General features: G+C 39.5%; 2 protein-coding genes and 1 pseudogene across 2 annotated transcripts; 2 read left to right on the plus strand and 1 right to left on the minus strand.

Moving 5' to 3' along the window:
• Window positions 1-1,980: 1,980 nt before the first annotated feature.
• Window positions 1,981-6,012, minus strand: LOC126612031 (phosphate transporter PHO1 homolog 9-like). Its single transcript, XM_050280326.1, has 13 exons — window positions 5,182-6,012; window positions 4,555-4,888; window positions 4,420-4,468; window positions 4,261-4,332; window positions 4,030-4,159; window positions 3,812-3,924; window positions 3,438-3,704; window positions 3,245-3,349; window positions 3,112-3,156; window positions 2,880-3,029; window positions 2,531-2,809; window positions 2,300-2,439; window positions 1,981-2,206 (listed from the first exon to the last, which is right to left on the minus strand). The coding sequence occupies exons 1-13, from the start codon at window positions 5,738-5,740 to the stop codon at window positions 2,107-2,109; spliced, it is 2,343 nt and encodes a 780-aa protein (XP_050136283.1). The 5' UTR covers window positions 5,741-6,012; the 3' UTR covers window positions 1,981-2,106.
• Window positions 6,013-9,173: 3,161 nt separating this feature from the next.
• Window positions 9,174-11,350, plus strand: LOC126609639 (transmembrane emp24 domain-containing protein p24delta9-like). Its single transcript, XM_050277490.1, has 4 exons — window positions 9,174-9,514; window positions 9,812-10,021; window positions 10,594-10,670; window positions 10,936-11,350. The coding sequence occupies exons 1-4, from the start codon at window positions 9,311-9,313 to the stop codon at window positions 11,078-11,080; spliced, it is 636 nt and encodes a 211-aa protein (XP_050133447.1). The 5' UTR covers window positions 9,174-9,310; the 3' UTR covers window positions 11,081-11,350.
• A 505-nt stretch (window positions 11,351-11,855) lies between these two features.
• On the plus strand, window positions 11,856-13,781 carry LOC126610004 (pentatricopeptide repeat-containing protein At1g74630-like; annotated as a pseudogene).
• Window positions 13,782-14,148: the final 367 nt, after the last annotated feature.

Genomic DNA, 14,148 nt, shown 5'->3' on the forward strand with positions numbered 1-14,148 from the left:
GCATCCCTTAATATCAAATTCAACTGTGAATGTGCATTTTTTGGTTATCTTGTGACCAAGAAAATATTTATGCTACTAGAGAGTGGAGCAGGGGTGGGCACGGGCCGGGCCGGGCCCAAATTTGAAGGGACCGGACCGGACCCGCTTTAAAATGGAACGGGGCGGGGCGGGGCGGGTATTGAAATTTCTGAAGTTGGAACCGGACATAACCCGGCCTGTTTGAAACGGGCGGTTCGGGCCGGGTCCACGGGTCCAACGGAAGGGAACGACGTCGTTGTCTATCTTCCTCCGATGCGAAACCTAGATGCCCAGCGACAACCTTCACCGTCGCGCCGTTCAGCATCGTCACGTCTCCGGCGAACACCACTCGAATCTGTGACTGATGCATGTCGGTCTGAGTATATTACGAGTGTGCAAATACCACTCAGATCCATGACAAAGAGCTTTATTTGCACAGAACACTCGGATCCATGACAGATCCGAGAGAAATGAGGGACGTGTAGAGAGTGAGACTGTGAAAGAGTGAGAGAAAAGGGTGAGAGAGAAATGAGAGTATTGAATTCCAACGATGTTGGCGATGACGAAGCCGAGTATGAAGGTGTCCGAGGAAGAAGAGAGAGACTGCGAGTCTTGGTCCTGGGAAGAAAGAGCGGCAAAGTCATCTGCGTCTCGGGAAGAAAGAGCGGCAAAGTCATCTGCGAAGCCAAGGGTGTCTATGTCCAACGGGAATACGAGAGAAACGTGAATGTCGTGAGAAATCACCTCTTGCTGCAGAGCCTCGGCCAAGCCACGGAGCCCGAACTTGCTGGCGGAGTAGGCCGTGTAGCCGTAGATTCCGACTTGGCCGGCCTGGGATGACATCAGCGCGATCGAGCTCCGGAATGAGAGTTGCAGAGATGGGGGGAGAAGAAACAGAGAAGAGGAATGAGGGAGAAGGGAGAAGGTTCGAGAGATTGGGTGTGTGTTCTCGAGAGTGAGAGAACCATCACGGGGAGGGACAAAAAGAAGTGGGCCTGGGACAGTAACAGTACCCAACACAGTGTATTTTTGCAAACGGGCCGGTCCGGGTACCCGTTTTTCTATACTTTTGGAACCTGCCCGAACCTAAAATTTCAAAGACCCGCCCCGCCCCGCCCCGTTTCTCTTTTTTAAAATTAGGACCCGCCCCGAACCGCTAATACCCGCCCCTACCCGCGGATCCAGGACCCGTTTGCCCACCTCTAGAGTGGAGAGTAAACCCAACTAAAAAAAATTCCACTTCTTTGTTGGGTCCTTTTCAAATTTGTTGGTCTTCTTTTGGGAAGACAAAGGAAAGGGTTGGGACCAATTGGTGGCCTCCTCCATTCTTGTCTATTATTGGATACCAATCTCTGGCTGCTCTACATTTTAAGAGTATATGTCAAAGTTTTATTTGATGACTGATGTGCCAAATTGAATACAAGTATTAAATTCTCTTATTTTCCAATGGACGTGGCCAATATTTATTTTATTATTTTATTGGGCTTAGACTTACATTAACTATTAAAAAATAATCAAAATTAATTGTTGTTTTTATTCTATTGGTTGTTAATGGGACCCATGTATTAAAAATTTCAATTAAATATATTTGACTCCTTTGTTTACTGTCAAAAAAGACAACTAGAAAGTAAATGTCAAATGACTCACATGCCACATCATATATAACATATCCATTGAAGAACACCTAAATTTCTTTTAATCTTTTTTGACATATTTGACATTCTCTTTGAAGATGGTCTAAGTGGCATCAACTTCAATTATATCCACAGGTTTTTGGGCCCCCAAATTAACTGCAGCTACTGAATGGGGGCATCAAGTTGGGTGCTGATCTTTCAAGCCTCTGCTTCAACAAGAGGACATAGCCACGTTGGTTGGAACGGGATGTGTTATCGTTATGCACCTGAATTCTCATCTGCAGTTTAGATTAGTTTAAAATAGAATATTGGTGGTTTGAGAAAAAAGTCGGAAAAGTTTTAACACTTGATAACAAATCAAGATAGGGTATGTCCTCTTTCCTTTTGTTCTCTCTTCTATACAAAATTGAGGAGAACAATCACAACTTTGAAACTACTATGTGATGAGACATGTTCAGCTGCTCCTGGTGTAATCACGTTCATAGTTGAAGGGTAGGGGTACAGACTTGAACGCACGGTACTTTCCGACATTGTTCAAGTGCTCATTCTCCAACCTGCTCAGAAAAAAACATTGAATGGTTGGTAGTCGATACCAGTTCAAGTTGTTCGGTTTTAGAGGATTAAGTGCTGAGAGGAGTAGAACATACCGAAAGAAGTTCCATATGCCACGACGAATGATCTCTAAGCAGGCAACCATCGCAGTCAAGGCTGTTCTATGGACAAAAGGCGCTTCTCTAATTCCCAGTACTGACTGCATCCAAGCGAGTCTCAGTACAACATTCAACACCTGCATGTCACATTATTCAAAATTAAAACGAGAAGGAACGAATGGCACTCCATAAGGGCTGAAGAAGTCAGTTTGTAAGTTGTAATCCTACCATGGCTATGAAATAAACACTGTGGTTTGATACGAGGAGTTTGTCTCTCAGCCAAGGATTTTTAGAATTTCGTTGCAGAAGACCCCAATCGATGACAATGTCCCAATATGTACCGACAACAGTTGCCACAACTGAACTAACTATAGCAAGGATTTTCGATGTCATCCCTTCTTTCAGACCATAACTTGTTCTCATGGCTACTGCAACGATTGTTGAGAAGTATTTCAGCGCATTTAACCCTTGCATTCCATCTCTCTCCTCTATCAAGCGTCGCACACACTGCAAACAAAGAACAGTTAAAACCATACTTTCAAGAAGGAGGAATTAAAGAGTTTCGAGCGCAGAATACCTGAAGCGAACGGATCCAATAAGGAATAATTGCTACAACAAAGTAGAAGGATTTAAAAACGTGGCTGTCGAGGCAGTTGTGTGATCTCTTTTTGAAGTCCCCCCAACCGTAATAGCAAACATAGAATTCCAAACTCCTGAAAGCTTGAACCTGAATGAAAATGTACAACGTTACTCGATCATAAGCAACACAAGTATCAGTACACTAAACGAATCACAGGTAGTGTCAATACCTGGCTAGTAAGCTGATCTGCCAAGAAAAAATCCGGCAGGGTGACCTACCGAAAAAACAAACAAAATTTTAATGTCTTTTACATAAGTGTATTCGAATAGTATGTCCACAGGAAGAAGTTCGGCTCTGGTTACCTTATAAAGAGGAGCAAGAAGACAATGGGATATGCATAGAAGGAGGAAATATCGACTGGAACGATATATAACGTTGAAAGGACAAAACATTATAAGAAGCACAACCTGCAAATGCAATATTTCCATGAAAAAGATTCATGAGCAAACTGTTTTAACAAAGGAAATCCGTCTTATTGAAGAATCTAACTCTTACAATGACTAGGCCCAGGGGGACTAATTCTTTCAAGGCTACGAAGCTTTTTGTTCTTGGATCCAACTCCATATCCAAAGTTGAGATGACACCAGCCAATGCGAGAATTGCAATACCTGAACTGAGAAGGCAAAGCTGTCTGTAACCAATCTCTGACCCTTGCTTGAAGCCAAAGATAAATGGATAATTTACACGATAGCACCTCCAAAAGAATATGTTCGCTGAGAACATGATCAGATGTAGGACAATGAATCCAAACAGGCTGCAAAAGTGGGGAAATGAATGATCGTCACGAAACAAATAGCTATGCAGGTTTAAATTTCTCCACAGATGTAGATATGATGAGATAACTATTATGCAAACACTTGCCTGTACAGGGGAAATATGTTTTCCATGTACAGAACACGCCCGTCACTCTCAAGGATATTTCTTGCATGCATAAGCACAATGATGGCTACTACAAGTGCAATGGAGCCCCCGGAGAGCAACCCTGTGGGTACACAACAAATGATCATCGATATCTTGCATAAGGTCCACTCGATATGGAAACCAAGAGAGAACAAATAACTTTTCATTCAGACAGCACAAATCTTACCCAAGAAAAATGTACTTCTATGCTTTTCCCTTCTAGCTTTCGGCCTTAATGTCTTCATTCCTTTTCTTCGATTTCCATTTGCGAAGTGCTTTATGAAGGTAGTCTCCACCCTTTCCAAAAGCCTAGTAACCTGAGAAGCCGAAAGATGTATCATAAAAAAAAAAAGCTTTAGACGGGCAATGGTTTGGAGTCATAGTAATCGTTTGGATCATAAGAAAAAGATTTACTCACTTCATCGCTGCTACTGAGATAAGAATTATCCACCATATTCAAGTAAACCTTCGATGCATTCCTTGAAGAGAACTGCACTAACACACGGTTAGTATGATTGAAACATTAAATATATAACTTCAATTTGGAATGGATGAATCGGAAACAAAGCGATCAAACCTTGTCATATTTCTTCATGATCTTTGAGAAAGCCAATTGATTAAGGAAACTGCACCATCCATTAGCAACATAATCAATCATACATAACACTAATTTTAGTTTTAATATTAATGTAATCAGGAACTGCAATGTTACCAGTAGCTTTTTAAAAGCCGGAGCTTTTGATAGAACTCACTAAAAGCCTGTTTCATTTGCTCTTCTACTTTCCTCAGCTGTTTCTTGCTGAATGATAAGTAATTCTGCTGGAATATGCTTTTAATTGTTGACACTGGAGTTTCAGGTATCATGTTGATCTTTATATGATCTAGAACCTCTAGTTGTGGTGGTTTAAGCCCCTGAATATCCACCGTCCCTCTGTTGGCTTTCCGGTCATCGGTTTCCGATTCTTTGCCTCCCCTCTCTTCATCATCTTCCATTTCTTCTTCATCGCTCATCTCAACTTCGTTAATCACATCCATATCTTCTCCCCCTTCACAATCATAACCAGTACTTCAAAATATTAGGAAAAAAAAGAAAAACATATCATATATTTTACTAATTAAAAATCTTATGCGCCTCTTTTCACCTTCTGCACTCCTCTTAATTATGTTATTGATTCTCCTTGTTCAGTTACAGCTCTGTAAAAAGATGGGAGTGCAGAAGGTGAAAAGGGGAATTCGGAAAATCACTTTCCTCCCCAAGTGAACTGAAAAAACTACACACAAAATTTCAAACTCTCAATCACGGAATCTACTAAGAAAACAAGAGAATCAGAAAACCTACCTGTTTTTCTACCACTTGTGGGATGAACTGCTGAGACTGAAGAAATCCCATTGCTTGCCAAATCAGTCCCTCCAATATCCACCTCTGGATTATCAACCTTTAACCTAAGAGCAATCAAAGCATCCATCTGCCTATTCAACTCCTCAGCCTCCTCCACGACTTCCCCAACTTTCTTCTTGTAAAAGCAATTCACCTTGTTAAACTCATCGTCCAGGCTCCTAAAAAACACAACCTCAAACTCTCCTCCCTCGTCGGCCGGCATCAAAAACCTTGTCTGCCACTGCCCTTCCTCACCTTCTTCACCCACAAGTATCTCCTCGTCCTCCTTCTTCCTCAGCGAGCCCCGTTGCCGGCTTGTCAGCCCGCTGAATGCTCTATAGAGTGACACCCTCCTCTTTAGTGTCGACCCTGCCGAAGTCGCCGCCATTGGCGTCGATGATGCATTTTTCTTCCGGAAACGCAGGATGTCTTTTAAGATAAGCTTGAGAGAGTTGTAGTCCATGTATGCATCTTGCCATTCCGGCACCATTTGCGAAACAAACTCTTTTCCGAACTTCATCTTCTTCCTCCTCTAATGAAGCCCTCAATGAGTATGTAGCTCACTTGATTACAAACATTCACTCCTGCACCCGAGTTCTCGAGTTCGCTTAAAACAAAAGAAGCTCAGAGATGGTGATGTTGGAGCTTTGTTTTATTTAGGAAAGCGCGTTGCATTCTTGCTTTTTTGTACATTGCTTCTGGTCAAATGTCAGATTGGAGGAAGAAGACGTGCCATACATGTAAGGAAGGTTGTCTCGTATCAAAATCACATGTAGAATTCTTTATTTTTGGAAGCTTCTCTACTAAAGTTTTTATTTTTTTAAATCTACGAACGAGAATAGACTCAATGCAAGTGAGCAAGCAAACTACCTTAAGTTGTCTAACTTAACCCACGTCCGTCGATATTAAATATCGGTCACTACCTTGCTCCTTTGTTATTTACATGTTGCAACCACACCTCACACCTGTGGCCCTGCTTTTTGTTGTCTTCAATGGATGGATTTTTGCAACAGAAAAAGGTTCAATAAAGTGAAAATAGTGTTTGGTTGGCAAGAAAATGATGCATATGATATGAATGCAACTTTACCTGTAGTCACGGATTTATGTTGTTACCAAATGCTATTTCAGTGGATGACAGATGACAAATTTGCACGCATTATGCCTTTAATTGTGCGTAAGACGAATGTTGTCAATGACGTAACATGAGTAAGTCTACTTGATTAAGACTAGATTATATTTAATTAGCTGTCTTTTCAACGTTTCCTTCCAAGATTTGATCTTTAATTTGATTCGTTCTTTACGAGTCGTTTTCTCTTGTGAACACTTGAGTTGCACAAAAATGAACGCAAATGGTCCAACTCTCGAACAGGGATAATTATTGTTAGTCATATGAGTTAAAAAAAAAATAGTTAATGAACGTAACATAATCAGATAATATATATACAGGATATGATGAACATTTGTTGTATTAATTTGGTTAGGTAATATACACACACATTGATGACACCGCCAAATCTTTCTGTGGATTGCTTCTTTCACCTGACACAAATTCACTATCAATTTTACGTCAGGCAATACGTGGAGTAACTCCTTTTTTTCTTTAGATTTGGCGAGCATCTGAAATAAACTAATTTTTCTCAATCTTTCGTCCTTGATTCCAATAATATATTTACAATAAATGGTGAAGATATCAAACTCGCAATCTGAAAAATTCGAACTTCAAACTTTTCACTTAAAATTTCTACTCTTATTCAGTAGATATTGTCTTCGTTTTAAAAAGAAAATTGTTAATTTAGTTGCCTAACCAATAATTAAGTATGGTAGTTGGACGGTGTTTTGACGGAGGGCACGACTATAAACAGTCAGATATGCATTAGGATTTAAATAATGTGATTTGGTAATTAGGTTTAATTAATGTAATTTGGTAAGACAAGTTGTGCACTTTTGCACCAAATGTGATTGTATATAATTATAGGTGGGACATGCACATTCACATTGCCAACTGTAAATGCAATCTTATCCGTCCATCTAATAATCATAATCATAATCAAAATCAACCTTCCAAAATTAATATGCCAATTTGAAAATTCTATGGTAGGCCAAAGCAAACAAGCATAATGTCGCCACAAAAAGCAACTTTGAGGGTTTTTTTTTTTTTTTTACCCGATATTTTAATTAAGGGTTGTGATTTTCACACATCCTTAACTATTTTTCCCACACCCCTCTCTATTTTTTAATAGTTAATTGGTATCCTACTATTTAATCTTCCATATATACCCTTCCTACTTTTTTATGGTAATTAATGAAAAATTAAATAGGGAGGGGTATATATGGAAGATTAAATAGTAGGATACCAATTAAGTACTAAAAAATAGGAAGAGGTGTGGGAAAAGTAGTTAAGGGTGTGTGAAAATCACAACCCTTTAATTAATATATTATGGAAAGTCCTAAGAAGGCGGAGATGTGTACATATCATATTAATTAATAAATTTATTTTATTACAAGTTAATTGTATGATCACTTGCCGCATGTAATGATATACAAATGTGATATAAATATGTTATTTCCTTAACATTACTCTTCTAATTTGCAGAGATGAGAATTTGAGTATGAATGTTAGACATTCACATGATGTATTTCTTGTTTTTTTTTTAAAAAATAAATATCTAGGATCGACGAACAAGGCCATCCAACATTAATGATTTGGCTAAGTTAGCTAGATGAGTGTGCTCTTCTTTTATGCACTAAGTTCGATTGGCTCACCATCATTTAGATGTAAATTATGATATCATTTGCCAGAGAAGTGAGCTGACATTTGTGATCTGATTTTAACAAATGACCTTTTGTTGGGGGACGATAAAGCAAAATTAGGATGTATGGAAATCAAACATAAAATTCATTGATAAACCTATATATATATATATATATATATATATATATATATTTTAATCAATTTAAATTACAAACTTTTACAAGTTTAATCAGATTCTAAATTTCGACTTCATATGTGTTACACTAGTACAAAAATATCAAGTGGATTTACTTAGCTTTTCTACATGGTAAGGTTGACATAGTGTGAATAAGAAGTTTCATTAATATATTTTGTTCTTGCCCAAAAAAGACATTAGCAATACATCAAGGGTTTTATACACACACCAATTTTATGAAGACACCCTACATCCAAAAAATCCTAACTTTGTCCCTCATTCTTCTAAAGACACCCCTACATCTCCTCCCCAAAAACAAAAGAGCATTCCAAACTGCCCCAATTCGACGACCAAGCATCTCTGGTTACCTCCGTCATCAACATTGGTATGGCCCATCACCTACCCGAATACGCCTTCACCTCTATCACCGCTGTCGCTGAAGTCGTCGTCCTACACTTGCCACCACATCTCAACCCCTCTCTGTTTTCACCTCTATCAACAACCACGTCATATGATTTAAGTAGATAGTATCTCTAACACTATGTTTGGATGAAGAAATTTAAGATTACTAAGGAATTTCAAAATGATGGAAATTAAAATGACATGATTTTATTTTCTAGAATTTGTGAATTTTCTTGTTTGATTAACCTAAAAGAACAATAGAATTGAATACGTAATTTGTTATTTTTAAACTCTCAATCATAGAAATTAAGAAATGATACATATTTACATAAAATTTAAACTTGGGAATTAGAGGTCCCAATTTCCAAGTTTTTTTCCATGCGAAAATTTTAAATTTCTATGGTTATGAATCCAAACAAGGGAATTGGTGCATATCAATTTATAAATTCTGATTTTTATCACAAATTCCAAGTTTATTTCCCTCATCCAAACATAGTGTAACATTATATTTTATAAATTGTAGGGTGTTAATAGAATAACTAAAAGGGAACCAAAATGAGCTGACATGTCGGCACCTGATTGGTTCCGTGATACCAACCAAAAGAGCGTTTTACAGTTTACTCTCAGAAACCCAGACGTTAACAAACAAAACGGATCTCCACCACCGTTTGGAGAGAAGCTAAAAAATTCCGACCAAAAATCTTCCAAATTCCTCCATCGGAGCCACCACCCACGGCCGGGGTTTCTCTTTCTCGCTCAAAATGTCGCGAATCAATTTTAGTATAATTCTGATTCTGGGTTTAATGTCGACGGTGGTGCATTCCATGCGGTTCGACCTCCAATCGGGCGCCACCAAGTGCATCTCCGACGACATAAAGAGCAGCTCCATGACCGTCGGCAAGTACGCCGTCGTCAATCCCAAGGAGGGATTTCCTATACCTGATTCGCATAAGCTCACTATCAGGGTAATCTCCAAACCATTTCTGTATCCGGGTCTGTTTCCATATCTGAAAATATGATCTGGGTTTTCTTTATTTACCAATTTTACAATTGGGTTTTGTGTTTAATCTTGTTTCGAATCTGTTTCGGAGTCGAATGTGGCGAAAAGATTGAATTTTTCAGATTGAAGTTTAATGTTTAGGCAAAGCATTGATTCAGAATTTGGATTTCTGTAAATTGGGTTTGATGATTTGCATTGTAAAGTTGGATTTTTTGGAAACAGTGTGGAGATTTAACCTGGTGGTGTTATTGGTTTGTAACAGGTGACCTCACCTTATGGAAGTAACTATCACTATGGGGATCATGTGGAGTCGGGTAATTTTGCGTTTACTGCTGCAGAGACTGGTGATTATTCTGCTTGCTTTTGGGTGTCAGATCATAAGCCCTCGACGACGGTGACGATTGATTTTGACTGGAAAACTGGTGTTGCTGCTAAGGACTGGTCCAAGGTTGCCAAGAAGGGGCAAATTGAAGTAAGCACTATTTTGATTGCACATTGATGCATTTTTTGTGTGTTTATGCCCCTTTTGTGAATTCCGGCATGAGCGTAAACTTGACTCTTTCATGATTGATACTTATATGAGGAAATGTGATGTTAGAGAACCTAAAATAGGAATACAAATGCTTGTTGATTACGAATGTATAATACGAAGAACGTAGGACTTCTAAAACTTGTTAGATTCACAAGAAGTACCAAGGAATTAAGAATAAACTTTAGAACTCTTCTTTTAATGTAAAAACAATCAGCCTGTCTCTTGTGGGCTTCAAAGGCTCGTATTTATGGAGTTGGCATCCTTAAAGCATTATGAATGGATATCGAAATATGAAAATCACGCAACATCCAAAACTTACCGTACATACTAAGTTCTGTTATTGGACAAAAGATAAGTAGCAGCCTAATCATATTTGAACAATGATATGTCGTATATCCTTGTTCTTATGATTCTCAATAATTGGTATTTTAATTTTTTTGTAGATTAGAGTATATTGATCAAAAGATATGGTTTTATGTCTTGTGCTGATATATTTTTGTTCCTTGTGCTAGACGATGGAACTTGAGCTGAAAAAATTGTACGATACTGTGTCATCAATTCATGATGAGATGTTTTATCTTCGTGAAAGGTACCAAATCAATACATCTTGTGCTTAAATAGTTTCTGTACATGTGGCTCAGTTTCACAATTTGTTGTCTTTGCTCCGTATTCCTCTTTGTTTTGTTAATCGTCTTCCTTTGCCTTTAAAGTGATACCGTTTGAAATCTGAGCAGGACATATTAAGTTGGCTTAATAAAATGTAAACTCGTAGGCAGCTTTCTGTCGAAATATTGAACCTTATTTGTTCCCTCCCTCATCTCTTATACTTACTTTTGACCGTTCCCGTACTTCAGGGAGGAAGGAATGCAACAACTTAATCGATCAACCAACTCCAAGATGGCGGTTTTTAGCGGGCTTTCGCTTTTTGTATGCCTGTCAGTGGCTGGTTTGCAACTATGGCATCTCAAGATGTTCTTTGAGAGGAAGAAGCTCCTCTAGTTCCACTTTGTATTTATTTTTTCAAATTTATTTCTGCAGTTACATACGCACACTATTTTTTGTTCCCTGTATTTTGATGCCAAATTGTAATTTGGGCATTGATTTGTTCTGCCGAGAGGTTAGCTTCTAGGAAGGAATCCTATCAAATTTTTTGTTTGTTTTGTTGAAACTGGTTTCTGTACTTTTTCCAGAGCCAGAAAACTGACTGACTTCATCAACATCATTGGGAAATTTAATATATCGTTGTATAAAAAACATTAGGTTATGTCACTTCGATTCTCGTACATAGGAAGTATGTTGTCGAATTTGATTTCTATAACATTGTCTATAACTTTATGTATGAATGTGAGCTCTATAGTTGTGAGAGTCATATGACACGAGAATCATCAACTCATGAGATTCATATGTTAAACACAATAAATGCACTCACCTCTTTGCTGTCTTGGATATTCCGGCTTACCGCATAAGTTTGATTCCAATTTACAAAAATCGAAGTTGTTTTATCAGGAGTTGCTATTGAAACTTTAAAAATGTTATTGTGCACTTATTAAGTAAATTTCTCGATTATGGTTTTACAAGTGCATGAAAAAAACATCAATCTTTAAGCTATACGGTACAAATTGAAAATGGGCTGTGATTCTCTTCCCTCTTATTTACATCCTCTTCCACCCCTCCTCTCATAATTTCTTATTTTGTCTTTCTCTTGCTATAAAAAATTAATATAAAAGGTTGACGTGGCTTAACTGTGACCGTTCAATTAAGACGGGAGGGAATGGGAGGAAAAAAAAGAGGAAAATAATCCTACGCCATAAAATACCGTTGATAAAACTGAACCAATGTGTCAGTGACCAACGAACCCATGCCGCTGCTAGGGCATCAACAATGGCAAGCAAGACTGAGCTTCAGCCTGGCCTACAAGGCCCAGAGCTGCCCCTCCATGACACACCTCAAGCAAATCCACGGCCGCGTGGTCGTCACAAACCTCCAGCACCACGCCATCGTCCTCGCCAAGATGTTCCGCTTCGCCGCCATCTCGCCCTCCGGTGACTTAAGCTACCCCCACCGCCTGTTCGATCAAATGCCCCAACCAAACACTTTCTTCTACAACACCCTCATCCGGGGCTACTCTAGAAGCTCGTCTCCGCCGCAATCGGTGGTTCTTTTCAACCAGATGAGGCTGAACTGCGTCGATCCAGATGAGTTTACCTTCACGTTTTTGCTGAAATCGCGGTCGTACCCAGTACCCAAGGCTCCTGCTTTACGCAGGGTCTGGGAGAGGTAAATGTCGGTTAGCCTTACTCAAGTCTCGAACCGAGACCTACCGCTCATGGGCGAAGACACTTGCTATCGCACCAAGTGCGACCTCTCTTTTGCTGAAATCGCGGTCAAGAATGAAAATTGATGCGGCTCCGATTGTGTGGTCCGATGAGATTCATGGGATTGCGTTGAAGTTTGGGTTTTGCGCGCATTTGTTTGTATAGAACGCATTGTTTCATATATATGGGGTGAGAGGGATACCGGTTGCGGCGAGGCGAGTTTTCGATGAGGCAGTGGCTCGTGACGTTGTTTCGTGGTCGGGTTTGGTTATTGCGCATGTGAGAGCAGGGGAATTGGAGTTTGCACGGCAGGTGTTTGATGAGATGCCTGAGAGGGATGTGGTTTCTTGGACTGCTATGATCTCTGCGTATTCCCAAGCAAAGTATTCGAGAGAAGCGCTTGATTTGTTTTGGGAGATGAATCGTGAGGGAGTGATGCCCGATAATCTCAGCTTGTACGGATTCCGGAGATGTGGAAACGGGGGTATGCATCCACCAATATATTGATGACAATGGGTTTGTGTGGATGGTTTCGCTCTGCAATGCACTGATTGACATGTACGCGAAGTGTGGATGCATGGATCGAGCGTGGCAAGTGTTTGATAAGATGAGCCGGAAGAGCTTGGTCACTTGGAATTCGATGATTTCAGCATGTGCAAACCATGGCAATGCCGATGATGCGTTTGGTTTGTTGAGTGCATGACTGCTGCTGGTGTTGCACCGGATAGGGTCACATTTTTAGCCCTTTTAGTTGCGTATACACACAAGGGATTGGTAGATGAAGGGCTCAGACTATTCGAGAGAATACAAACAGATTATAGAATCGAGGCACGAATTGAGCATTACGGTTGCATGGTTGATATGTTAGGGAAGGCAGGACGGTTGGAGGAAGCATACAGTTGATTAGTAATATGCCAATCCCGAGCAACGATGTTGTTTGGGGAACACTGCTTGCAGCTTCCAGAACTTATGGGGATGCTGCTGGTATGGGCGAGAGGGTCGTGAATAGGCTGTTAGACTTGAAACCAGATGAAGGCGGGTACTACATTCTCCTTCGTGATATTTATGTCGCGGCCGGAAGGACAATGGAAGCAAATGCGATGAGGCGACGCATGAATGTTAACGGTGCTAGTAAGACTCCTGGATGCAGCTGGGTGGGAGCATAAGGTTTCCGTTGAATGCTCTATCAGCGTTCGGAATTGCTCAGTCATGCTTTTATGTAATTCTCATATCTTAATGTCTAGTTACCATTTGGATGTTTAGACAAGTGATTGGATGCAATTTCTGTTGGTTGTCACCCTGAAATTGGTCAATGCTTCTTGTGCTTGAGAATTGTAAGTTAAGGCGAATGTTACGCTCGTAAGGGTTGCATGGTATTCACAAAACTTTGTGAGTCTTGCATATTTATATTTGATCTGAATGTCACAGACGGATTGCATGTTAGATATAGGTTCTAACTTGAATGCCATAAGTAGAATACGTATTAGGAAGACTTCTTCAAAATTGCATGTGTTAACTCATGAGTAATTAGTAGGACTACCTCTGATTGTTAACGGTGACAGCTAAATACTTGTGTTTCTTAACTTTGATTCTCTAAAACCGGTTATTGTTTGCTTGTTTTCATTATTGTTGATCTCAATACTTTTGCTTATTCGCATTTGGTATTTTAATTCACAATTTCAACTTTCTTAAATTTTTTATTTAATAGTTGATTAAGAATTTTTTTAGCACAAATTATTCATATCAGTCATT

Source organism: Malus sylvestris, chromosome 17, assembly GCF_916048215.2.
Source record: "Malus sylvestris chromosome 17, drMalSylv7.2, whole genome shotgun sequence".
NCBI classification, from domain to species: Eukaryota; Viridiplantae; Streptophyta; class Magnoliopsida; order Rosales; family Rosaceae; genus Malus; species Malus sylvestris.